Source organism: Podarcis muralis, chromosome 4 (assembly GCF_964188315.1).
Source record: "Podarcis muralis chromosome 4, rPodMur119.hap1.1, whole genome shotgun sequence".
In the NCBI taxonomy this organism is placed as follows: domain Eukaryota; kingdom Metazoa; phylum Chordata; class Lepidosauria; order Squamata; family Lacertidae; genus Podarcis; species Podarcis muralis.
The window spans coordinates 60068783-60095986 of NC_135658.1; the positions used below are offsets into that span (position 1 = coordinate 60068783).

A 27204-nucleotide genomic window follows, 5' to 3' on the forward strand; every position below is an offset into this window, starting at 1 on the left:
AAGAACAAGTGATGTTTTAGATTTCATTAAATCTTACCCCTTCCTCCCCCTTATTATAAGGGGCAACATATGTTTTAGAGAAAGGATCGACATACGGGTGGGGTATAAATAAATAAATAAATAAATAATTGCAATCAACTCTATCCACAAGAACAACTGCACCATGAACACAGCAACCCTGTCATTGGCCATGTTAAAAAGAGCAACCCTGCCCTTGGTCACCCCCGTCACTGAGAATCATGCCTGTCCATCTACACAGTTCCATCCTCTGGGTTCGATGTCTCAGCAATGCTAGGGAACACAAGAAGCTTCCTTATACCAAGCCAAACTATTTTGTCAATCTGGCCCAGTAGTACCTACTGTTTTATTCTGTTTTTAGTCCTCTATTGGGAGCTGCCAAGAGTGGCTGGGGAAACCCAGCCAAATGGGCGGGGTATAAATAATAAAAGTTATTATTATTTATTATTACTCTGACTGACAAATGTCATCCCCTTCACCTGCTACCTGACAGGAACACTACAGAGTGAACCCAGGACCTTCTGCATGAAAATCAGGTGCTACACCATTGAACTGTGGTCTTTCCCGCACCTACTAGAACTTGACAGAACCTTGGCAAAAGAACAGAGCCCACAAATACAGCTGCTGGCCATTGTTAACTACCAGTGTATAATTGTAGGCAGTGCCAGGACAAGATGTAGGCCACAGAACAAGAGAGAAATACCGTCTCCTGACACGCAAGTCCCATCCTTGTGTTAAGAGAATCTCTTTTCACAGAGCCAGTCTTGAATATGCTTCACAGCATTTAAAAAAAAACCACACACACACAAAACATTCTGACAGTGTTAAATTCCACAGTGGTTAGAAGAAGATTCTTTCCAGACTGCAGACTACAGCAGGTTGTTAGGTCTTGCTGACCTCCTTTCATTTGCTCAACAGGACATCAAGTTGTCTAATTCTACTGCTACATTTGCTACTTGATATCTTTAAGCCAAGAGGATAAAAGAAACAGAAAGAAGCAATGATTACACACACACACAATCTCACACGAGTGTCTTAGCATAAGAATCTTGTTTGGAAGCCAACAGAAATTGTGACTTTACTGCACTACACTCTGAACACACAGAGGGCAAGTAGTAAACACAACAGTGGCAGATCTGTGTATTTAAAAACAAAGCTCTGCCACAATCTTGGGTTTGCTGGCACTAAACCACTTACTGCAGATGGCAAACTTAGGGTCCTCTGTACAGGAGACATTTTCACAACCTACTGAGTAACAGTTGTTAGCACAGTGAACATAAACAGCTTTCCCTGGCGCAAAGGGTGGAGGTGGAAGACATATTATGTCCTTGGTTGCTGAAGAAACCTCCCATATCCCCCACTCTTTTCTGAGAAAGCTTCAACAAGAGGGATGAAGATATTGGTGGCATCATGCTTTGAAGCAAAGTGTCTCATCCCCTGATGAGAGAATGAACCCATTAGGGTTCTGAGAAGCCAAGTGTTATACATCTTCTCCTCATTTCTTTTTGTCCTCTCTGGCTGTTAGTTATCTGCCATTAGTGCAAAGTGTTCCCTTTTTGCCCAATGACACACCACTAACGTCTCCACTTGAGGGCTTCCAGCTCTATGAGCATTGAGGCAGAGTTATGTAGTCCTGTGCCATGTACTTGCAGCCAATGCCATGTACTTGCAGCCTCTGAAAAAGGCTTGTGTACTCCACGATTAGCTGTGGGTTAGGCAGAATCCTTTCCTCTACTGTGGCTGGTTGGACGGGGGGAGGGGGAGGGAAACACTCATTTAAAAATCTCTTTTAACTACTATTTAAGAGAGGGACTAACCAAGGAACACAGAATTCCAACTAGCTTCTGTTCTTCCCTTGCACTGACAGGGTTTTACCAGCAGTAGTTCCCACTGGTGCAACAATGAAGCTACAGAATTGTAGAATTGCTATGCCAGTGTATATTTAGCCTCCATCAGTACAAGTGGATTTTGGAGTGATCCCGTCTCCTTCCAATGGATTTAGTTGGGATCACTGTGTTAGCAACTTTATTTATATTCTGTTTTCCCACAGTGTACCCTGCCCAGTTTACAACAACATCAAAAACCATCACCAGTATGTTTTAAAAAACTATTTATCATTTCAAAACTCTTATTTTAAAATATGTCTACGCAATTTAAACAAAACATAAAATCTTCAATAAACCAAATCAGAACATCTCAAAATATAAATTTAGTATTATGAAAACAGTCAACAGCCTACTAAACAATCTGTAATGAGACTTCCCTCTCTTAACAGCTATGGAAGCAATACTGTTTTCTAAATTTAAACATATTTTACTTCACATGGAAAAGACCACTGCATGCATATATATGCATGCCACTTTACCTTATTTTTGATGAGCAATGAAATAAAGGAAATGGGAAAAGGTCATTATTGTCAACGAGAAATCTACTATCAATATACTAAATGACAGTATTTAAAACATTTCAATCTGGCAATCCAGAAATGTTAATCCTTATCACCACAGGTGGCTATCAAAAACATTAATGGCATCTGATAGGCACCTGCAGAACAGAGTATTTTAAAAGGTTAGAGAAAAAGAATCCCAGGTTTACACAATTCTCATACATATATGTTCCCTTGTTCCAATTCCCCATGAAAACATTTGTTTCCAAAGGCTCTTCTGTGGCCTCTGTGGAATATTTAAATAGTTTCATTTCTCTTCCCTACAGCTCTATGAAGCTGGAACTTCCCTTTCAACAACCCGCTCTTGGTAAGCTGACAGCATTTTCTTTGAGGAATTAAAAAGAAGAAGTGCAGTTCTCTTAAAATGCCAGAAACAAATCTTGGGATGAAAACGAATGCACACTTGCTGCCTGTTCCCATGTCCACTTGTTAATGTCTGGGTGATTAATACCAGGCAAGGAAGAGCAACAAGTTATCTTTCTAGAATTATTGGCCTTTAAGCATGTCAGGCTAATGTTAATGAATCAAGTCCTTGCACAGTATTTATAAGATTTAAATTATTCAGTAGCACAGTCTACATGCTCAATACGGCCTTTAGAAAAAGCTTTTTATATAAATTGTTTCAATTTTTGAGATTAGGCTATTAATAAGAAGAAATTAAGCTACACATCTGTTCAACTTCCTTTTCAATACCAAATGGCGGAAATCGGGTTTAGGTAACATGACAAAAATCAGCTGCACTCCTTTAGATGAGAAAACCTGAACTTCAAAGGGGGAAGTACAAGGGCTACATTTGGGCTATGCTTTGCAATTTCAGACATGTTATAGCTCTGAAATAACCTACTCAAAAGATGCAAACAGGGCCTTAGCAGTGAACCACACTGTGATGCAAATAATTTTGTTGCACTAATTTTCTATGACAAAGAAATGTTAAATAAATGGTGGTAGAAAGGATAATTCCATTTACAGATACCATCTGGTTTCATTACAATCTATAGAACTTTATCAACACATCCTACTAGACACCATTACTGTACATTGCCTGGAAAATGTTATTCTCTACTGTTAGGCAAAGTATAGAAACTGCATCAGGCAACAGGTGTTGGAGGGCAGGAGCTGCAGCTCTCCCTCTCTCACTCTCCTAAGGTGTATCTGTTCTTGCTAGATGACAGGCCCATGTATGCTCTGCTGTCTGTCCCAGACCCCCTAAATTCAGGTGTGGTACAGGGCACTATCCTGTCACCAGTGTTGAAGAAGGGGTGTAGGGGTGTGTGTGTGTGTGTGTGTGTGTGTGTGCGCGCGCGCATGCGCAGGTAAACACAAAACATACAGATGGGGGGAAATGTGTGTGTGTGTGTGTGTGTGTGTGTGTGTGTGTGTGGAATGTTCTCTGTTTTCATGCTTAAAATAAAATGGCTGGAACCTCCTCTTCTTCACCTTCACCTTCAGGTGGTTAATGCTTTGTCTCATTAACAAATGAGCCAGTGTGGTGTAGTGGTTAGGAGCGATAGACTCGTAATCTGGGGAACCGGGTTCGCATCTCCACTCCTCCACATGCAGCTGCTGGGTGACCTTGGGCTAGTCACACTTCTTTGAAGTCTCTCAGCCCCACTCACCTCACAGAGTGTTTGTTGTGGGGGAAGAAGGGAAAGGAGAATGTTAGCTGCTTTGAAACTCCTTAGGGTAGTGATAAAGCGGGATATCAAATCCAAACTACTACTCCTCCTCCTCTTCCTCTTCTTCTTCTTCTTCTTCTTCTTCTTCTCCTCATCATCTTTGTAAGTACCCTTAAAGTACCCTTGGGATTTTTTGTGCCTGTTGTTACTGAACTAAGGAAGATTTATAAATGAATTGTCACTGTATAGTAGATAAGAAGCGGCCACTAAAACAGGGTGCAAGGAGCAAATAAGGCTTTGTGCTCAGTCCACTTTTTTATTTTAGTGTGGAGTATCTGATGGGAATTTGTGCAGTTGGAAGATCTGTTTAAAAACAGCAAGAACCTAGTATTGAGTAAGATGCAATGCCAGTTCAGTCAGTTGCTTTATATGGAATGGGAGATGCTGTCTTGTCCTTCATGTTAGGCAGCAAAATGTATTGAGTTGGCCCTGCTGTTAGTTAGTTAGTTAGTTAGTTAGTTAGTTAGTTAGTTAGTTATACTTGTCTAACAGCTTTACAAGATTCCAATTCTGTGCCAACCAAGAGGAACTGCAAGACCAGTGAGGCAAAGCTGAACAGTTCTGCACTGTTTGCCTCACGTAGAGGTCATATTTACGGAAGCATCTTGAGTTCAAACTAGGATGAAATCTCATATAACAAAGTAAACATTTGGCACCAGAACTAAGTCCCTACAGGGACTGCAGAGAACATCTTGCCCACTGTGGGAAAGGGCTGAGCCACAAACCTACCCTACCCTACCAAGAAATTATTACAAATTTTCAGAATATTGGGGCTTATCATAAGCCAGGGACCCTGTGACCATTTGTTAATATAAATAAGAGTCTCCGAATCTCTTTTTACTTAGAAAGGAACAGTAGTTTTAGGATCAAGAATCTAATATTGCATCTAATTTCAGTATGGAATTTTCAAGAGATAATAACCTGGACTTCACATGCCATTTTGCGGCTCTCCAGTCCTTTTGCTGCTATACTTTGCCAAGCCAGGCCAGGTTTTGATTTAGCACATTGGCCCAACCCAGGCTCATGGCTAAGTTCTCCAGACTAGCCAACGAGCTGTAGCAAAGTCAAGCTCTCTTCCCTCAGTAATGCTTTTTCGGAACCCCTGCTCCTCACTGGCGAATTGTCAGGTCTCAGTAAGTTTATAATTTTTACAGAGTAATAATGACGCTTGTCTCCAGCTTACTGAATTGTGTCAGAATGAAGAGTTCTGTCACACTGCAAGTGCTAGTGGTAAAACTGCACAAAAATCTGGATGACAGATGGACAACTTTTCAAACAGAACAATCTTCCAGCTGACGTTTCTGGGTATTTGATCTGTAGTTTAATAAGTCTTCTAATACCCATCAAAATCAGAGTCCTCAAACATGCTATTGTTGGTAGTTTATTCCCTTTTGAACATGGGCTAGTAATAGATATATGTACAAAACCCAATTCTGTAGAATGTCATACCCAGCAGGCCTATATAAGCTCTCCCTTTTCTAACAGAGCCTCTATGCTTTTCACACACAGTATAATAATCTGACCATGAAACGTTTGCTGAAACAGTCCTCTGGCATAGTACTTCAGGGCATGACTAGATGCTATGGTCAATCTATTCTAATCTGCCTCCTCCCAAAAATAATAATTGCTGCATTTGTTACCATTCTGGTCAGTTCCCATATTAGAGGCATTCAGTGAACTGGAAGTGTTAAAACTATCCATGTATAGAAAAGGCCCACTATCAGATAAGGCAATTTAACAGATAAAGTTACTGTGCCCCGCTATGATCACTAACCATGAGACTATGCCCAGGATTCTCCTAGGAAATGGGTATTTTCCAATAAAAAAAATTACCAAATGTCTGGTAATTTGTCCGAATACTTTGTCACAAATGAATATTTATGAGTAAATTAGTTTCTTAGCAACACCAGAATGCTATTCCAAATGAATAGCAGAAACCAAATGCTTGAAATAAACTTCAGAGGACATACTATCTGTGAAGCTTTGAACTTCCCACATAAATTTCATCCATGAGAATGATGTCCCAGATCCTGAAAAGCCAATCCCATATTGGTTAAAAACTGCAGATCTTCTACAGACTTGTAATTTTGGACTTGGTCACAAATTCTGTCTGAGGAAAGAACTGTGTGGCAGGAGCAGCCCTGTCCTTCTAGCTTGGACATTGTTGTCAGCTCTCCTGCCAGATCTGATTGGGGCGAGGTGAAAAAATGCTTCTGGAGAGGAACTGCTCTCTATCAAGGGCAAGGCAGTCAGATCTGCTAGTGACATCAGTGGAAATTGATGCCCTCCAAGACATCCAGAATCTGCATAGACAGAACTATCTAAAAGTATTATAATAACAACAACAACTGTAATTTAAGAACCTGCACATGGATTTGCTTTTCCCTCCTCCTTCCCATTCATATTTTTCTCATGCGTCATGCCCTTTTAGATAGTAAACCTAAGGACAGAAACCATCTTAGCACCAATTTCAGTAACTGATATTAACTATATGTTGAACACTACTGAGTGCAAGAGTTCCACAGCAGCTTGAGATGAGTTGAAGCAGAGAAATGTCAGGTGGTAAGAAGGTTAAGCACATCCATTCCCTTATACACACACACACACACACACACACAGAGAGAGAGAGAGAGAGAGAGAGAGAGAGAGAGAGAGAGAGCGCATTACCAAAGGTCCAGATGATCCTGGCTGCACCTGTTCTTTGCATTTTCACTTTACAAACTGTAATGTGCAATGTGAAAAAGAAAACTACTAGAAGAGCCACAATCAGGTCAAGTCTACCATCGTTAAGTGAAACTCAGTACTGTGATAACGGCACCTTGCTTGCACCAGCTCTCAATTTCTCCAGAAACCAACAATAAGAAGCTCAATAGGAGAGCATCTGCTTTGCATGCAGAAAGTCCCAGGTTCAATCCTCAGCAACTCCAGGTAGGGCTGAAAATACCCGCTTCCTGAAATCCTGAAGAACCACTGCTGGCCAGTGTACAATCTCAGGGTTGTGGTTTCAAGCCCCACGTTGAGCAAAACGATTCCTGCATTGCAGGGAGATGGACTAGATGAGCCTTGTGGTCCCTTCCAACTCTGCAAATCTGTGATTCTATTATTCTATGGACCAGTGGCCTGACTCTGCATTAGGCAGCTTCTTAAGTTCCGATGAATGTAACCTTCCTCCTAAATCAAAACTGATGACTCACGCTCTCTGCTGACATCACTCCCTAAATTGCAGCTCTCCCAGTTCTTTCCACAGAATTCTCATGAAACCAAAGACTCCTGAGGAGCAATATGCATTAGAAGAAATGTAACTGAAAGTGAGCATTTCCCTATTTACCTTTCTGTTCTCCACCCTTGTGAGGCTGTGTACACACCATACATTTAAAGCCATTGTCCCTCCCTCAAAAGAAACCTTGAAACTGTAGTCTGTTAAGGCTTGGGATTGTTGCTCTATAAGTGGTAGTAAACTACAGTTCCACTGCCACTTTGGGGGAAATATGTTTTAAATGTACGATGTACATGCAGCCTTGGGCTACATACACACAACATTTTAGTCTAGAATCACTGGAAATTAATTGTTTTCTATTGCATGTTTCTATTGTTGAAACACTTCCTCAGAAACTGGTTTCATTCCAAAAACAAGAGCTCATGGCAGATTGATTTTGTGTTACCTAACAACGGGTGGTGGGATGGACACCACACCTGTCCAATGACATTGTGAGTGGTGTATATCAAGATCACAATCACCACCTGGGACACCTGCAGGGAGGAAGAGGAGTGCACAACCTAATTAAGGGGAGGGTTTTCAAGTGCATATCAAGTAACCACACTCACCCTTATGGACAGCAGAATGTAGAATCCATCTAGACTAGAAAGCAGCCAGTACACTCCTGATTTCCTTACTTGATTATATCATCCTTTTTTCAAAAAGCATCTGACTCTTGAACTCTACTAGAAAAATATTTGTAACGTTCTGCATTCCCCCCCCCCCAATAACTGCTGTAAAATCCAATATGAGTTTAGGTTGCAGCTCCTTTCTTTTGCACTATAAGTTTAATTCCTTAGTAAACTTTGTGAATGTCATCCTAGATATACTGTGTGCTGAAGACCAGAGTCAGATCTGTCGTCATCAAGTGAAACTTAATCAGATCTCCGCCTTGCTTATACAAGCTTTGAATTTGTTCAGTGTCCACCGATGAAGAGGTTTATCGGCTTCCTTTTCAGACCCCATGACTCATACTCTCTTGCTTACATCACTCTGTGGACTGCAGTTCTCTGACTCCTCTGTTCAAGACATTTCAAGCAGGAATGGACATTGCTGCAGAGATATTTTTTAAGACATGCTTTGTAAATAAACAAACTACTTTTCAGTTATCTACCTTCTTCCTGCCTTCTTCCAGAACCATGAGTTTAAAAACTTGCTTAAGCAATTTCAGGAAACACTTGCCAACTCCCGATGTACAATTTATTGCAAAAGTTGCATTTTTATTCCATATTGCAGCAATGTACTGAAAGGGTAAAGAATGCTCTTTATTATGCAGGTACTATAAATGGATACATTTTGGCTACATATACTGAATCCAAAGTAGTCTGGAAGCAGCCAGGCATGAAGGGTTAGCATTCTTAAACTAATCCCAGTCAGAAGAATGATCTGTCTGGGATTAGTTTAAGAATGCTAACGAATAGGAGACGAGATGTTTTCTGTCTAAAACTATATTACACATAGATAACATTTTAGTAAAATCAAGGGTGCTTCCAGAAAACCTGTTTATTCATCTTGATTTGTTAGGGAAGTTAGACAACAGCAGTTTAAAGAGAGCTTGTTCTGATTTGTTTGTGGGGAGGTTAGATGGTGTTATGTCAAAACAGGTGTTATTTCTCTCACTTTCCAGTACACTTTCACCTCATTTTATCATAAAAAGTCCTCTGAGTGGCATGAGTTTTCTGCTCAAGACCTCCCAAACAACTATAATTGTGCAACCTGAATTTGCCAGTATGTGACTGAATCCCACCTCAGAACAGTGACATTCTAGAAGCGCCTCAAGAAACAGAACTAAGAGGAGCTATGCTGAAGTAGCAGGTCTGAATCTTGATGACTGGGATTAGAGGCACGGGTCAGGTTGAGCAGCCATCTGAATGGTAATCCCAAGTGCAGTCCTTTATCTCTCCCATGTAAACAAGTGCTTGTTATTCATCCCAATAGGGAAATAAAAGGTGTTGCCCTTCAGACCACTGCTATGAGAGCAAACCCTGATTTCTACTGCTGACACAGGTGCACATGTCATACTAAGGCAAACTATAACTTAGCACAAATTAGCGAATGTGCAGGTTCCCAGATAGCTCACAGCCACTTTGCTCCTCCTGCAGTCATTCTGCTGCTCTGCAGTACTGTGGTAAGTCACGAGTCAGTGTGTTGCTTGAACCTGGGCTTGTGAGCTAACCAAGGTGGTTTGCCTGAGAATTAGACCACAGGTCCAGGTTCAGATAACAGGCTAAATCAAACCATGGCTTAGTCCAGCACAGTAGCAAAATAGCCACAGAAGGAGCTAGGTGGCCACAATATCCTCAACAGGACATTTGCACATTTGGTCCTTGGTACTAAGCCACGATTTGGATGAGTGCTACATGCAAATGAAGTTATAGCATGTGTGTCACTCATTAACAGAAATTTTGAAGAGGGGATACAACAAAAGTGCACTGAACAAACTCCACCTCAGCCTGCAGAGGCCACTGCAATATTTTCCTGCTCCCTCTTTGTGTTACAGAAGAAGACTTTCCTCTACTCTCTCATACATTCCTGCCATTGTAATGGTGTGCATTTTGCTAGACAAAAGCAGAGGGTATATGCCTGAAAGGTACATTATTGCTACTTCTGATGGAACATGCTTATTCAGGATCTAAATACTTTGTCTAACTGAAGCTTAAGTGTCTAGCCTTAGGGAAAAGCCTTGACTCCCAATTACAGCCAATATGTTTCCTCACTATTGTCACTCCAAATGATAGCTCACAGTGGTGAAGCTTCATGCTCTGGCACTGGGGGGGGGGAGAGCAGGTGGGAGCATGGTGCGCCGCCCACAGGGGCATGCGTGCATCCTGGGGGCATGGCACACCGCCTGTGGGGACATGGCACCCAGTGTGGGTGGGGGAAGTAGCTGCAAAGGCACCCCACCAGGATCACACTACTGGGGGCAGTGCACTCCCCCCGCACTCCTCTTCCTCTGCCAGCGATAGCTCATCCAGGCTTGCAAATACAGGGCCCAAATCTAACCTTGGATCTTCATCTGCATGAAATCAGGAATTAAAGTAGGTAAGGTAATGAGAGGGACGCGGGTGGCGCTGTGGGTAAAACCTCAGCGCCTAGGACTTGCCGATCGCATGGTCGGCGGTTCGAATCCCCGCGGCGGGGTGAGCTCCCGTCGTTCGGTCCCAGCGCCTGCCAACCTAGCAGTTCGAAAGCACCTCCGGGTGCAAGTAGATAAATAGGGACCGCTTACTAGCGGGAAGGTAAACGGCGTTTCCGTGTGCGGCTCTGGCTCGCCAGATGCAGCTTGTCACGCTGGCCACGTGACCCGGAAGTGTCTGCGGACAGCGCTGGCTCCCGGCCTATAGAGTGAGATGAGCGCACAACCCTAGAGTCTGGCAAGACTGGCCCGTACGGGCAGGGGTACCTTTACCTTTACCTTAAGGTAATGAGAACCTAACACTGTTTCACAACAGAAGACCACAAAAAGCCAACACCAAAAACCAATATCCATTCAGTTAGAACCCCACCTACTCTACAATGAGGGGGGAAAACTGAGCAAGTTACTCACAGGAATACATGTCAGTTTTTGAACCCACAGAAATAATATGCTTTAGGCTGCAATTCTGTCTGCAACACTGCAATTTAGGTTGCAGTTTAGGCTGTAACACTGACACAGCATTAAGCCCCGCTGATTACAGAGGGACACTTCCTAGCCAGGATGCACAGAATTAGACTGTTACTGTAATTTCCTTTCAACTAAGTCTATGACTTGAAACTCAGTGAGGTCCCCCACCGGGTTTCAAGTTGCTTTTTAACCACTGCTGTACAGACCATAGAGGAGACAGGGGTATCTTCACACCATGTCCAATTTGTTTCTCCACGGTGAATTCTAGTTTATTTGTGCATGGGTCAATGTCAGCCTGAAATGTACACACATCAGTTTAACTACAGCTTCCACTGGTTTGAGGGGAAGCACATCAAAAGAGCCTTTCTCAAAAAGCTAAGGGATACAGATGGATTGTGTCTAAAATAATGTGTACTCAGCTTCATACACCAGCGGTGGGAGCACATGAGAGTGGACAAGTAGGCAGTAATGTGTACTCAGTTTAATTGTTCCTCCCAAATCCCTGTTCAAATCACTACCTTGGTCTGCAAGTGAAATTACATGGTGCTTTCGTAATGGCTCTGCCACAGGAACAGCTGAACTAAATAGTTCTATCATAGATCTAACAACCACCACATGAATAGGTACATGAGCCAAGAAAGGTTTGGACATGATCCCTCCCTTCCACACACGCCGGTGCTGTGCAGCAAATCTCTTTTGAACCAGAGGAGAGTTCCACAAATTTGGATATGATATGGGGGGTGGGGAGTAACAGTGAAAGCTAAAATTGTACAAGACATACCAAGAACCCTAGGCACACTTGAAATACTGTTTTGGTTCCTGGCCTATAAACAGTTACAGTGGTACCTCGGGTTAAGAACTTAATTCGTTCTGGAGGTCCGTTCTTAACCCAAAACTGTTCTTAACCTGAGGTACCACTTTAGCTAATGGGGCCTCCTGCTGCTGTTCTCATCCCGAAGCAAAGTTCTTAACCCGAGGTACTATTTCTGGGTTAGCGGAGTCTGTAACCTGAAGCGTCTGTAACTTGAGGTACCACTGTATTATACAAATTAAGGGAGAATAGCCATTTTTTTCTGGGGATTATCCTGTGGCACCTTGAAAAACTTGTCATTCTCTTAATTTTTGTAATGTATTTTCTTGAACCAAAAACCTTACTGGCTAAATTTTGAACTTCTCCCACATTTTGTGGTTGTATCACAAAACAGCAATGTTTAATATCCTGAGTTGATGAGGCAGCCATAAAAATATGGAAACCCTGTTAAAACTTGCATAATTAATCTGTGGTGTTTTTTTTTAAAGAGCCTACATAAATCCTGAGTTATATGACTCCTCTTCATCAGACAATACTTACATTGGTAAATTCAACTGATGTTCTTGCACTGCCATGGTGTGGACTGGACATCGCAGCTGGCTTAGTGGAAACTAACCCTTGGTTACCATCCCAAACCTTATTTGTAGACTCCTTCAAGGTCATATATACAAAGAGCCTTTTCACGAACCTGAAAACTGGTACTGTATATAACTTGTCTCTTGAGTTTTGTCTAGGATTTTCAGTAGACAATTTAACAAATGCAACCCTATTTCTCTGCATACTGTATGTTACATTGCATTTTGCTTTAATGTAATTGCTAGTATAAAATATTTTTAATAATAATAAATGCTTATTTTTTAAAAAGAAATTAATTATACAAAAGGGAAGGATCACCTGCTCCACACACACACACACACACACACCAATATAGGAAATCTGCCTTATTCAGTATTATCCTACTCTAACTAGTACCAGCTCTTCAGAGTTTCAGGCAGGAGTCTTCCCCAACCCCCAGCCACACCTGGAGGGGGAGAAACAGGAATCAATTGCACCTGGGACTTTCTGCCTGCAAGGCTCTCTCTCCCCCGGCGCTTCCATCCACCCAGCACAACCCGGAGCGAAAATGCCCCGCAGGTAGCCTGGCCGCAGACGTGCAGCTGCGCAAGTCTCGAGCAGGTGAGCCCGGCACGAACTCCAGGCGGGAACACTAACCTGAGGCGAAATTATTTCTGGGAAAGAACACGAGCGCCTTTCTTCGGGACCCGTCCTTCGCTCGTTTCTAAACAAATAAATTAAGCCACCCTCAAAATCCCAACACTTGCCAGAATCCTGTTTTTTCGTTTTCCTAAGAGCATCTCTCTCCCTCCCGTCTCAAAACGCCAACCGCAAACGCCTGAAGTAAAACTCCGCTTTTTTCCGAGCCGGGGAGAGAAGTCCACCGACTTCTTCTCGGCTCCTCCCGCCTCTTCGCTCCGCGCGGGGTTGGCGCAACCAGCCTTTCCCCCGCTCGCCTTCGAAGCACGCGGACTCTACCATGGAAGCGCGAGGGGGGGGGAGGCCAGGTCTCTCCCCCTCACTCGACCCCGGGGAGAGGAGAAACCCAAGGGGGGGGGTGCAGCTGCCTCCCCCGCGGGCGGCCCCCCCCGTCGAGGCTGCTAAAGGGGCCAGCCGGACACTGACCGGCCGCGGCAGCTCCTTGGCGGGAAACCGGCGCTCAGGAGGCGAGCTTACCCTCCGGGTCAAGTCCTCGCTTCTCCCTCTTCGCCGCCGCCTGGGCGCGGGTCCCAAGCGAGACTGCTGCGGCTTCCCGCCCGGCCGCTGCTGGTGCTGAGCTCCTGCACGAGGAGGAGCATCCCCGCCGCCAGCCTCCCGCCCCCGGCGAGCGCAGCCGGGCCCTGGGGACGCCTCCCAGCTCGAGCGCGGCGGGCGGCTCTCTGCTGCTGCTGCTGCCGCCGCCGCCGAGGTTCGGTGCAGAGAAGCGAGACCCCTGCCCGGGCTGGCGCACAGCTGCCCGCGGACGCCGACTGCCGCCCCTCAGGCGCCCTCTGCTGGCGCGGCTCGGGAAGCGCCGCGGCAGCAGGCACTGTGCGGGCAGAAGACGACTTTCCGAAAGAAGAGCGAGCCCCTTGCGCGCTTGCAAGACCTCGGAGGGGCGCGCAAGGATATGGGGAGGCTCGGCTAAGAAGGAAAGAACAAGGGCGGGGGAGGGAGTGGTGGTTTCGATGGCTTAAGTGCTGGCTGTAAAGGAGGAGGCAAAGTTTGGCACACGCAGAGTGACGGGCAAAACTGCAAGTTTTGTGCTTTTATGTCGTAAACCGCCCTGTGATTCATGGAGGAAAGGCGGTGTAGAAATTTAATTAGTAAATTAAATAAAGAATGGTTAATAGGGATTTAGGTGAATTCATGGAGAAGGCGGCTCTCAGCTGTTGTTGTTATCGTCTGTCTCGAGAGTCAATGGAGTGCGCCTCTGGGGGTGAACTCAAACTGCTGCCTTAGCAGCACCCGGGATGCAAGCCTGGGCAGTCTGTATGGAGCTTCTGAGCTGTCCACCAGGCGACAAGACACACACACCCCAGCCTCGCTGATGTGGTGCAAGAGAAAGCGGAGCAATAGGTTTGGCACAAGCTTTACTGCAGGAGTTGCTAGAAGGAGCCCTAAAAGTCACTATCCAACCTTCTTCGCAACTCTGCTCCAAATTTGTGTAGGGTTTACTCCTTAGCCTTTTCTTATTGATGCTTTTGAATTATGGTGCTGGGGGAGACTTGAGAGTCCCATGGACTGCAAGAAGACCAAACCTATCCATTCTTAAGGAAATCAGCCCTGAGTGCTCATTGGAAGGACAGATCGTGAAGCTGAGGCTCCAATACTTTGGCCACCTCATGAGAAGAGAAGACTCCCTGGAAAAGACCCTGATGTTGAGAAAGATTGAGGGCACAAGGAGAAGGGGGCGACAGAGGACGAGATGGTTGGACAGTCTTCTTGAAGCTACCAGCATGAGTTTGACCAAACTGTGGGAGGCAGTGGAAGACATGAGTACCTGGCGTGCTCTAGTCCATGGGGTCACGAAGAGTCAGGCACGAATAAATGACTAAACAACAATCCCAAAGATGTCCTGCAAGGTAGTGGGAGTTTAGGATCAGCCTTTTCCTTCTCCTTGAAGGACCACCCTCCCAGATTGATGAGCCCCATCTGCCCCTCACTTCCCTCTACATGTGCAGAAAGCTTATTGACCATTGGACCCACTATTGGTCTCATCTGCTCAATCTGGCAGAGCCTGTCTTCACATACAGGAAAATCCCCCTACTCACTGAGGGTTTGAGATCCATTGGTCACCCTCACCTGGTTTTGCTGGCCAGTCGGAGCCGTTTCCCAGGGTGTGGCTGCTTGTCAAATGCTGACCCCTTGTAGGAGCCACAGGTGACAACTGAGTGCAGGGTAGGGACCAAAGCTGGGTGAACTACCTCAGAAGGGGCACAACATGTTCCCCACCAGAGGTATTACCCCTCAGTGGCTACTAGTTATTGGAGACTGTATGCCTCTTAATACCACTTGCTAGGGAACCCTAGAGGAGAAAGTGTTCATGTTCTGCTGGGGGGCTTCCATTAACATGGGCCTCTGGTTGACCATGATGTTGAACTAGATGAGCCTTTGGTCTGATGTAGCAGGGCTCTTATGTTCTTAGAAACTGTTGTGTCCCTAAATATAATTGTTGTTGATTGTTGCCCTGTTTCTTCATAGCCTGCATACTTTGCCAAGGGGTCTTTTCTTTCAAACAAGTGGCTCTATATCTGATCGCAACAGAGGTGATAATGAAGACCTGAGAAAATGTGAGATATCTCATATAACCAACATGCTTAAGTCTAATTAATGCATGAAGGAGTTAATACCATAGAGTAAGTTGTCCTGCTAGGCTTAGCTGTGTCCACTTCCCCTTAGCTTGGGAAGAATTAGGTCCTCACCTCGGCCCTCCAGATGTTTTGAGACTACAATTCCCATCATCCCTGACCACTGGTCCTGCTAGCTAGGGATCATGGGAGTTGTAGGCCAAAAACATCTGGAGGGCCAAGGTTGAGGAAGCCTGAACTAGGTAATCAGGCCTATTGTTCTCTCCCAGTCTACGTGAGAAGCTCAGCATATAAATAGGTTTGAGTTGGTTACTCCAGCTCAATCGTATGCCTCTCGTCAACCATTCTTGAGTGACCTATACCAATAATTTAGGAACTTTCACCACTGTAACTAAGCCAGGTTTTATTGCCTCTGAAACTTTTTCTAAATGATGTATGGAAAAGCACATGAATCTGACCTTTGGATAAATTGTAAGTAAACGATTTTTTACTTACCTAACATGTGGTCTTTTCTATGCTAGGGGAAGAGGGAAACTTTGGAACTCACTTTAAAGGGCACATATTTTAAGCCTAACAGCCTATATTTCTATGCTTTATTTCCATGCTGCATATTTTGTGATTTAAAATATCTGCTTGGGTTCTCTCACGAAAGAATATTTGCCCCATACTTGGATCTTGGCATCCAGGAATTCTCATTTTATACTTGTTGTTTTCCTTACACCAACAGAAAATTGGTAACTAAGAAAATACGGCTTTGTTTAAAACACTATTAAGTTTTGCCAAGCCCCTTTGACAATTTTTGATGTTGAAGGATGTTGCTAGGCTGCTTAATTGCCTTAGTGTTTTTCTGGTGTGAACACTGTTGTTTCAGAATACTATTCACAATACAACCTCTGTATTGCATCTGTGCTGAACAATTATTAGATGCTGGGAAGTCTTTTGTTGTATTAGGGTAGCTTAGTATTTGCAATTAAGGGCTTTTCTTTCTCTGTGTGATGGGGAGCACCAAGCACAGAGATATGTAGGCAAAGTCAGATATCATGGCTATTTTTACCACACCTCTGGAGCTGATTTTTGCCACCACTGTAAACAGAACACTAATGATAAAGAATTAGCCATGGTTTTTACAAAAGATCATTGGTCCTTTGCAATCACTATCTGGTCACCAAGGAGAGATTCTTACAACCATTTTCATATCAACACAAGAAGTCATTTTAATTGACTTTACTCATGACTCAATCCTGTGAATTCCAGTCCTGTGCATGGTTCAGTACTTGTTGATTCAAGCCACTTTAGCAAAGAAAGATAGATTAAAGGTGGTTCTGCCCACTGGAAGCTAATGCAGACTTACTCCAATCTTTACGGTATCTGTACTGGATTTGAAATTGGTTTTGTATTTTTTGTTGTTGTCATTTTCCCTACTTTTATGTTTTATGTTTAATCACTTTGGGATATTTCATGGGAAGTAATTAATAAATGAAATAAAAATGATCTTTGACTCATAATTGGGGCATCTTGGGAGAAATTTTGGCCCTGGGTGAGTTAATACAAAACACTAAGAATATTTTTGCAGGGAAGCCTGCAGTAATTCCTTCCCATCATATATTCAAAAAACCCATATCTTTAAATGGAAACACCCTACTTCTTCCCTGTTCAGAAGTATGATTGGGCTGCAAGGAAAAATACTGGGACGTCATAGAACAACCCTTGCCTCCCGCAAGCCCTCCAAACTGGCAGGAGCAGAGGCGCCCCCAAGAAACATGGCAGCAGAGACTAGGAATTAGTCTAATTGGAATTAAGTGCACTGCCACTTGCATCCCTTTAGCCTGGGGCCTAAAGGAGCAGGGAATGGAAGTCAGGAAAGTGTATTTCTATTTTATGTTGCCCCTTTGCCCCTTAAAGGGTCATATGAGTGGGACAGACCTCAGTTATGGACCAAATCTCCATCTTCCTCTCTTTTTTTCTTTGTCACTTTCCCATGGCAAACCAGGTTCAAAGCAGCTAACAGCAACATCACAGGCAATATATGGCAACTATGACACCCCTGCTAAAAAGTGTTGGGGCTGAAGTCCACCTAAAGGCTATGCCCTTTGCCCCAAAACGTTTTATCGTCATTCTGCGTATGTACGTACACGTGTATGCCCTGAAAAGCCGCGTTGAGCCTGAAAGTGGCAGGAGACGTTTTTCTTCACAAATACTCCAGCACTCAGCCCTGGTATCGAAGACAGATTTCAAGAATGAGCCTCGACCCTGCTAAGAATCAAGTGTTGTTTCCAGATGGGGGGGATGTCGCAAACGGGTGGCTGGCACCTTAAATAATCGGATTTTCCATGGTGAAGAGGGGGAAACGGGGGGCTGCTGCTTCGACGTCGTGCGGGCGCTGGGGGAAAAAGCTTGTTTGCGTCGGCAGCGCAGCTCCAGCGACAGGCGCGTGTGCGCGAGGCCGCGGCATCTTCGAGGGAGCCTCCAGTGCTTCCTTCAGACGGCAGAGGGAGCTGGCGGAGGAGGAGGGGGTGGCGCCATTCTTTGCGCACCTCCGGCTTAGGGAAGGTGGAGCTGCGGAGCAGGGCGAGGACCAGGGCCGCCTCCGCCACTGCCGGGAATAGGGACGCGCCGCCGCAGCTCCTGGGGCCATGGAAGAGTTTCACCCCCATAACGACGAGGTAGTACGGACTTCCCCCTCCTCCCCCGGCCAGCGGGAGCGGGGCGCCCTCCTCGCCCCAGCCCAAGCGCCCTGTCGCCCCGGCGGGCAGCAGTGACCTGGTTTTTCCTCGTCGCAGCGCAGGGAAGGATCTGGCGCTTGGCCGTGGCGCGCGCTTCTACTTGAGTAATTAGGTTAGGGACCCCCGACTCCAGACACGCGGGGGCGGAGGCGCCTCCCGTTCCTGCCACCCGCTTTAAAGCGTGTGCGTGGAGGGGGGGGAGGAGAGGGGCGCAAAAAAACCCCCAACAACAACCATGACTTCGTAAGAGGCCGGCTTGCGCTTTTCAGTCTCGCTCCGACGTGGGTGGGCCTGGTCTGCATAAAAATGTCACCTGGCTCAAGGCTTTTTTTTAAAAAAAATATTTATTTATTTTGTGTACGTCTCCACCCAGCCAATCGCAAGCGCCGCTTGTGGGATCGTAGGCGGGGGAAGCTTGGTCCGCCCAAGAATGCTGTCATTGCGACGCCGGTCCTCACGTGGACGGGGAGGGTTGCGCGCGCGCGCCCCCGCTGCCAATTGAGGCCACTGCAGAATAATGGCAGACGGTGGTGGTGATGGTAACAAAATAGGGTAGTGAAAAGAGCCTGTCATTGCTTTGAAGTCCAATTTGGAAGTGCAGTGGATTCCAAGGTTAAGGCCAAGGGAGGATGGAGGAGGGGGTGGGAAGAGGAGCGCGTCAGACAAGAATCCCGTGTTTGAGTGCCTGCCGCCCTCTGCACACAATTGAAAAAGGAGAGGACAAAACCTCATGCAGGTAGAGAAGGATGGTGTAAAAGAGAAAGGGTAGCGCTCTCCCTGGTATGATGGGTTTTTATGTGTGCATCCAGGGAATCTTTCTAATGTGGCAGCAGACACACAATTCCTCTGCTCTTTCCCCACTTTCCCTCTCCTGCAGACCCTTCCCTTTGTTGTTATCCCTTGATTCTGTGACATGTTTAGCCTGGTTTTGTTTTGTTTTTAAAAAATTGGAGTTGTATCCATTGCCAAACATAATCAGAACAGACCTGTGTTTAAGCCTATTTAATTTCAGTGGGTCTACCCTAAGTAGAACTATGCTGACTACAACCTTTGGAGGGTCTGACTGTCATGTCAAAGCATTTAGGACAGGGGTAGGCAACCTAAGGCCTGGGGGCCAGATCCGGCCCAATTGCCTTCTCAATCCGGCCCGTGGGCGGTCTGGAAAGCAGCGTGTTTTTACATGAGTAGAATGTGTCCTTTTATTTAAAATGCATCTCTGGGTTATTTGGCATAGGAATTTGCTCATTTTTTATTTTATTTTTTTAAATATAGTCCGACCCACCACATGGTCTGAGGAATGGTGGACCGGCCCACGGCTGAAAAAGGTTGCTGACCCCTGATATAGATTTGACATAGACCTTAGATGCTGATGCATGAATTTCAGGACACAGCCAGAAATAGTGTGATTGTAAAATCCATTTGGGACTCTGGTGATTGTGATTTTTAATAACACACTTAGTTTTCAGTAAGATACAAGAACTTGGCATTTATGCAGCAGCCGCATGCATCAAATTCATGAGCTGGTGATATCGCCAGAATAAATGAAGATTATAAATATATGGACCTTGTTTTGGAGAGTTTTGTGGGCTTTTTGAATAAATAAATTCTGTCTTGGTTCATTATTTCTTCCAAAACCTGTGTGGCAGCTGCAATTTTATTGTTTTATATTTTGTATTCTAAAATGCGTAAGTAGCTCTATAATTAAATTTTATGAAGGGTGATAAAAATAATAATTTAATTAAATAAATCTCTTATATGATTACAGATGACCTTCAATGCTGAAGAAGCGCACAGTGTTATTAAAGATGTAAGTTGCACATTTTAGTATACAGTACAGTATTTATGTATTTTGGTGACAGTTTTCTGTTTCCAGGAATAATGGGTATCCCTGAAAGACTTGCACCAGACATCCTGTCTTGCCTATTCAAAACTGAGTCCCACTATATTTAGTGGGGCATCCTCCCTTGCTGGGTTTAATATTGCACTCTTGAGTTGCAGTCATATGGACGTCTATTGGGAATATAGCTAATTGAATCCAATGGCGCATTTTTCTGAATAGACGTGCATAGGATTGCACTAGCAAGATTCAAACTCTTTATACTAAATTTTCAATATTGGATGTTTATTTTGTACATTCTAATAGCAAGACCAATGGATTTGATCATACTCTCTTGCTGACAGAAGAGGGTGATTTTTGCTAATTCACCCCCCCCCCCGCAGTCCTCTGACAATCTGCTCCTCTGACAATCTTCTCCAGGGAGTGTGGACATTGTGGAACACTGGGAGGTGGCAGTAGGGCCTGCAAGGGGTATAAGGGGGAAATCACTTCCCCTACTTGTGCTAGAGGGAAGCCTCTGTTGTACTGGAATCATTCCATGAATGGAAGGAACCCTTTTGATTCATGAAAATAAACAATTCTGGATACTGCCTTTTATAACACTCCACTGTAATGTTAAGTAGCGCTAAGTGTTCTGTATGTGTTCTGTTGAATTCTGCTAACCCGCCCCCGCCGTAGAACACAATTTCTAATGGTGACTGAGATGGCAGTCCTGTGCAGGTGAGCTGTTTAACTGCCCTTGAAGTCAATTGGATTTATTTCTGTAGCTGTTATGTTGACTGTTGTTTGATTGTGGCCCACGGCAGAGAAGCTGCTCAGTATACTGAGGCAATAGGACCACCCTGTCTGAATTTCAATGCTGCAGCAACTCAGAATTGTAGCATTTACAATAATATATCCAGCTCAGCAGGATATTTTAGTCCTGTTGGGAAAGAAATTCAGATTATTAAAACGCTCTTCTGGATTCTGCATGTTTGTTACATGACTCTTACCACTGAGATGGGAATGGTGTAAACAGTTCAGTTACTGATTTATGTGCCTCCATTTAGGAGCTCTAGCCTAGGAAAAGAGGCAAATGAGAATCTCTTTCTGACATTTGAGTCCCTTTACATAACAAAGTGGGGCTGGCTTAAAAGTATATATTTTTATACTACTATCTATTTTTAATACTTGTATTTAATCAGATTTTTATTCCTTTTTAGTGTATAGAAGGTGTTCTGGGCAAGGCAGATTACAATCACGACAATGTCAATCAGTGGACTGCAGCTATAGTAGAACAATCTTTAACACAACTGGTAAAATTGGGGAAAACATACAAGTACATTGGTAAGATTCTGTGCATATATGCAGTTAATATTAATTTTACAATTAATGAGGAGAAAATGATTTCAGGCCTACTTTTGTTAGTAAAGGACCCCTGACAGTTAATTCCAGTCACAGACGACTCTGGGGTTGTGGCACTCATTTCACTTTACTGGCTGAGGGAGCAGGCGTTTGTCCGCAGACAGTTTTTCTGGGTCATGTGGCCAGCATGACTAAGCCGCTTCTGGCAAACCAGAGCAGTGCACGGAAATGCCGTTTACCTTCCCGCCAGAGTGGTACCTGTTTATCTACTTGCACTTTGACGTGCTTTCAAACTGCTAAGTTGGCAGGAGCTGGGACCGAGCAACGGGAGCTCACCCCATCGCAGGGATTTAAAACACCGACATTCTGATCAGCAAGCCCTAGGCTCTGTGGTTTAGACCACAGCGCCACCTGCATTCCTATATAATTTGTTAGTAGCGTGAGGCATATAAGGTTCTATGTGCTGCACCCCACCCACCTTCGTGAAAGCATCGAAGGCAGTTTTGCTCCAATTTATTATGCATTTTACTATAATAATATGGGATGTGGCAGGTTGGCGAGGGGGGTGGGCTCCATTTTCAGATTCCCATGGCATTTATTGGTCATCTGCTGTTGATTATCTGCATCAGAAAATTAGCTAGGCATTTTCAACAGACTTCATAAGCCTAGAATATCAGGGCTGTTCAGGAAGCAGTCCACCATTTTGAGGAGGAATATGTCTCGTGGCTTTCTTAAATAGAGGAAATTTAAAGAAAAAGGATCACGCTTTTGCAGCATAGTGGCAACTTAAATATTATAATTCAACAGAATTTGTTTTTGGGAAAAGGCAGGGGATTTTAATTCATACTTTAACCACCACTTAGTCCTTTCAGTTGTATAAAGGACTAGTGAAGTCTGATTGATTAATCTACTTTATTGATAAACATGAGATTTTGTTCTGTCTTCAGTAACCTGTGCAGTGATGCAGAAGTGTGGAGCTGGTCTGCATACAGCAAGCTCATGTTTTTGGGATACCACAACTGATGGTAAGTGCCTGCCTGCAGAATTGAAGCAAACTACTTCATGAAAGAAAATGACTTTTCACTTATTGTTGTGAAACCTTATGCTGCAGTTGAAAGGCAGTTTGAATTGGCAGCCCACATATAGCCCCCAGGATATAATAGGTATATAATAGGTACTTCCTGAAATTAGGATCATTTCACCCAAACTATATATGTTACCCACTTTCTTTACCCAGGTCCCCAAATGATAAAGAGAGATAAACCTGCTGATAAGGCCAGGCCAAAATTAAAAGGGCTGACCAATCACTTTTGGTTGCATGGAAAAAATGCTTTGGCAGAAGGCCAAGGACTGTTTCTTTAGATGAGTTTAAATCTGACACGGAATCGTTATTGATGCCTAAGTTTGAGTAGTATTTGAACTTCATTCACTCTCTGGATCAAATCTGTCTTACTGCAAGGCATCATGAAAGATAAGAGACTATTCTCCTGGATAGGTGGTGCTTGTTCATGAGGGCAGACATCGTTCAAAGCGCTGAACAGCTCTGGCAGACTTCACTCCTCAGCATGACTGTTCCAAATTCATAGTTATACAATTGAAAGAGAAGAACTAAGCTTAACAAGGTTAAAAAAAAACAAATCACCAAGTAATCATATATGCCAGTACTTCAGTGACCGATGAGACTCGAAGCTGTAACGAAGAAAGAATGTTCATATTGTTGTAACTTTATATTCTTCGTGTTTTGTTCTCAGTAAGTTACTTGATTAAATATACTATGAGACTTGTAATCGTTTTCTGCTATGCTGAGTACCGGTAGGAAAATGCTGAAATGTGCACCAGCACTGGCACTGTCCTTACTTTCTAAGAAAAATCACATTCAAGGCAGCTAAGCAAAAAATGTAAAAAGAACCCTAGCAATGAAGCATACGGTTTTAGTGCACTGAGCTGGCCATAGCTTTTTGCCTGGGGTAGCAGTAGCCACCAGCACAAAGGAAAAACACGTCATTGTGCCTGAGTTGATCACCCGAGGGCTTTTTTTTTTTGCAGAAGAAGTAGCTGGAGAGAATCAGGGGGCTGCCTGTGGCTTTTAAGAGCAGCCCTGTTCATTATCATTGGCAAAAGGTTTGATTTTCAAAGTGCTGTGGGTTCTTAATCAACTACAGGAATGGCAACTTGGACTAGATCACATGCCCACCATCAAAGTCCTGTTGACAAACTGAATCCATGCTGTAGTGTGATTTAATTTTATTTAACCCCAGTGACCATCTATGAAGGATTTTTCTGAGTTTCTGACTCCTAATATGCATTATTGTGCAAGCGTTGGGACCAAGAGCATGAAAATGATTAGCCAGAAGTATGTTCTGCAGAGTTCACAGAGATCTACTTCGTAAGCATGTTTAGGGTTGTGGCCCAGATCAGTCACCAAAAGCAATATTTGACAGCCTCTAGGGATTATCTTTTGTAAATGAGTTCGGGTTATTCGGTTGTCCTCTTAAGAATGAATGTAGAGCTTGACCACTTTCTCTTCTTAAATCCACTATAGGTACCTGCACAGTTCGATGGGAAAACCGAACTATGAACTGCATCGTCAATGTCTTTGCTGTTGCCATTATTCTGTAGCAAACTGGACAAATCGCACTAAGTTATGCCAAAGCCTTTAAGAACAAAACTATCAAATTACTTATAGTACCTTGTAAGAATTATTAAATAAAACTATATTTATGCACTAAAGAGAGAACAGGAAATGTGCTTTTAAAAGAAGTCTCTGCACAATATATATTATATTATAGTATATTATAGTATATATTATAGTAAAGTGTAATCGTTCGGCTTAGCCAGCTGGCAGCTTGCTAGAGACCAGCTGTAAAAGATAAAGGACAATGTTTTGAGCATTCTAGGACTGTGGTTCTCTCTGCTCCCCACCCTGCAACCTGCAAGAAGTGATGGAAAAGTTACGTAAAAATAAGAAAATGCATGTTTCCCCCCACATTACCACTGGAACTTCATACACAGAAGCTTAAGATAAATGTAATCAGTAAGGGGGAAGAGAATATTATTTGTAACACACACACACATATATATAATTGGTTCTGAGTTATGGAAGTTGATGCCTTAGAATAGTGGTTTTAAACCTGTGTTCCAAGGAATCCTTGCACTCCCACCTGTTCTGCTTCAGTATAACGGCCGATCTCTGCCCCCTGAAAACTAGAGTTGTGAGAGCGTGTTGTTTGCTGTAATGCACACACTCCTTTGATGCAGTGCAACTGCTACCACATAGTCTCATGCGTGTAACCCAGAACATAATTCCAGCATGAATAGGTCCCACAGCAGGTGAAAAAAGTTCCCTGAAAGCTCTAAGTTTGAAATCCACTGCTGCTTAGACTATTAGTGTTTTTGGTTTATAATGCATAATAAATTAAGCAGTGGGGGGGGGGGGAGGAAGCAGAAAAACCCAACAAGTTGTAAAAGAATATTTTCATGTTTTAGGCACAAAATTTATAAAGCCAAAGTACCTACTTTTATCAAACAGGGTATGAATGTTCAGCAAAAGAATGTATTTTTCATGCTGTAAAGGCTGTGCTTACACTGTGGCACAATTCTTAAGGCACATTCGTCAAAGTAGGGAAATTGTATTAAAACATTCTGCAACATTTGGATCAGTTATTGGTGCATTAACAGATATTTGGTGCATCAGCACAAAATCACAAACCGAAAGCATAAAAATAATGTGCAGGTAATACATGTGCAAATACTTTAGATTAGGATATTAAAAGTTTAGCAATGCTCTCATGATACCATTTTATTGCATATCTCCCAGGCAGGACCAGCCTTTGGCTCTTCAGATTCTTGAAGAGAGTTGTGCTTGCTCATTTCAAACTATATAAAAGTAATGTTTCATATGTAGCACTTGAAAATAGAATAATTTGAAGTGGGGACTTGTCTGTGTCTTAAGGTGCACTTACTTAGGCTGTAGGTATGTTACTTACAGAATAATTAACTGGCTACAGTCCTTACTTCCTATAGTGTTCATAGAGTTAGACCATAAATCCTTGCTATTTATGTTATTAGTTAAAATAATTCTGCAATCCTATGCTTACTTGAGAGAAAATTGCATTGAAGAGAGTGGAACTTACTTCTGAGTAAACATGCAGGGAATCAACAGTATGCTTCTTGCTTCCTAGACCTACCAAAATTAGAAAATTCTCCACTTCAGTCAAGTGGGTAATCCTAGTAACTTGAAGAACCACTCAAGCAAATATTAAGTACCTTTGCAAATATGTTTCGTATATAGGATTCTATTTTTTCATAAAAAGTTACATTGTTTTGCAGTTATTTATATACCTAGTAGAACATGAAGCTATACTGTTGCATTAAGCATTTCTGCCTTTTGCCAACACTGCAACAAGCTGGTTTCAGTTGCAGTTTATGTTTAGAATTTTTTTTTATCATTGCAATGGTTTTGCTTTGAATTACTTTAACATTATAATATGTAAAGCACCAAAGGTCTAGCTGTTTTTCGTTAATAAAGTTGCATATTTAAGCAAATACCATGTTTATATTCCATATTGTTATAGCGTGAACAAAGATATCTCTGTACTCTTTAAATGAATGCACATATCTACAGCAACAGAACTAAAATACTATGCGAAGTTCTCTCACAGCTCTGGATTCAAAATTTGCTCTTTTTCTGGGTGCAAGCTATTTTCATCTTTTTCCTGAAGCAGTAAAAGATAATAATGAAGAGAGAACATTTTACAGATCGTGGAAACCACTGTAGAATATAGATGAATGCAGTTGTCTGAAACAACTACTAGTAAAGGGTTTGGCCAGAAAATAAAGACAAAGGTACAATCTACCTTTTACTCTTTTTTATAGTAAACTTCTGATGCTGTTACTGAGACTAGATGGTTTTATTCGCAATTGTATTTCTGGGTTTTAAAAAATGCAGTTGAACATAAAATGAATGCTCATCAATATATCTTATGGCAAGATTGCACTAGAAATTATGCTGGTATTGGTTTTAAAATAGGTACAGTTTGTTTTAACTAAAAAAATAAAAGGTACCTGCCTTCCCTATACTCTTGTGTCTTTTGGATGAATTAAGCAAACAATTGCTAGAGCATTTAATAGGACATTTTCTGGTCTAAAATTATCTTCTAGTCTTTTCTTGATGTGTTGAGATCAATCTTTCTATTGTGTTAAAACAACTCCTCAAGCTACTGTACCTTACGCTTTTTAGGCACAATCCCCAAGACCCCACTGAAGTGTGTGCTAGCCATGTGAGATCACAGTGTGCTTCTGAACAGCTCCCATTCATTTCATTCAGCCTTGCACAATATAATATCTCAGGAGACATTCAGTGAAGCTGAATGTTGGCAGATTTAGGAGAGAGAAAGTACTTCTTCACACAACACGTAAACTCTTGAATTTTCTTTCTCAAGAAATAGAAATGGTTTAGGGGTGATTTTAAAAGGGGATTAGACAAATTTATGGGGGACAAGGCTATCAGTGACTACTAACTCTCATAGGTATGTTCTTTCTCTATTGTTGGGGGCAGAATGCTCTGAAAGCCAGTAGCAGGGAGTCTCAAGCAGGGAGAGTGCTTTCTCTGGGCTTCGCATAAGCATCTGGTTGGCCACTGTGA

The 27204-nt window shown here is 43.2% G+C and overlaps 2 protein-coding genes across 6 annotated transcripts in view; one reads left to right on the forward strand and one right to left on the reverse strand.

Annotated features, from left to right (window-relative positions):
* The window catches only part of SYTL5 (synaptotagmin like 5), a 65619-nt gene extending 51792 nt beyond the window's left edge, over positions 1-13827 (reverse strand). For 2 of the 4 annotated variants that reach the window (XM_028727389.2, XM_028727390.2), the window contains exon 1: positions 13543-13827. The gene's annotated coding sequence lies outside the window, so the exon portion shown is untranslated. Of the gene's footprint in view, positions 1-13023; positions 13091-13542 lie in introns of all 4 variants that reach the window. The other 2 variants (XM_028727391.2, XM_028727398.2) reach the window with 2 other exon arrangements.
* A 4309-nt stretch (positions 13828-18136) lies between these two features.
* DYNLT3 (dynein light chain Tctex-type 3) lies at positions 18137-26638 on the forward strand. Of its 2 annotated transcripts, none has more exons than XM_028727416.2 (5): positions 18137-18319; positions 20145-20186; positions 21419-21542; positions 22508-22585; positions 24103-26638. In XM_028727416.2, exons 1-5 carry the CDS (start codon positions 18290-18292, stop codon positions 24177-24179), a joined length of 351 nt encoding a protein of 116 aa, XP_028583249.1. In that variant the 5' UTR covers positions 18137-18289; the 3' UTR covers positions 24180-26638. The 2 variants fall into 2 exon arrangements, with proteins under 2 accessions (XP_028583249.1, XP_028583250.1); XM_028727417.2 differs by lacking the exon at positions 18137-18319 and adding an exon at positions 18874-19115.
* The last annotated feature ends 566 nt before the right edge of the window (positions 26639-27204 follow it).

Coding starts and splice junctions, on each gene's coding strand:
- DYNLT3 (XM_028727416.2), top strand. CDS start 18,290: ATGGAAGAGTTTCACCCCCATAACGACGAG. Junction 18,320..20,144: donor TTCACCCCCATAACGACGAG/GTAGTACGGACT, acceptor ATATGATTACAG/ATGACCTTCAATGCTGAAGA. Junction 20,187..21,418: donor CGCACAGTGTTATTAAAGAT/GTAAGTTGCACA, acceptor ATTCCTTTTTAG/TGTATAGAAGGTGTTCTGGG.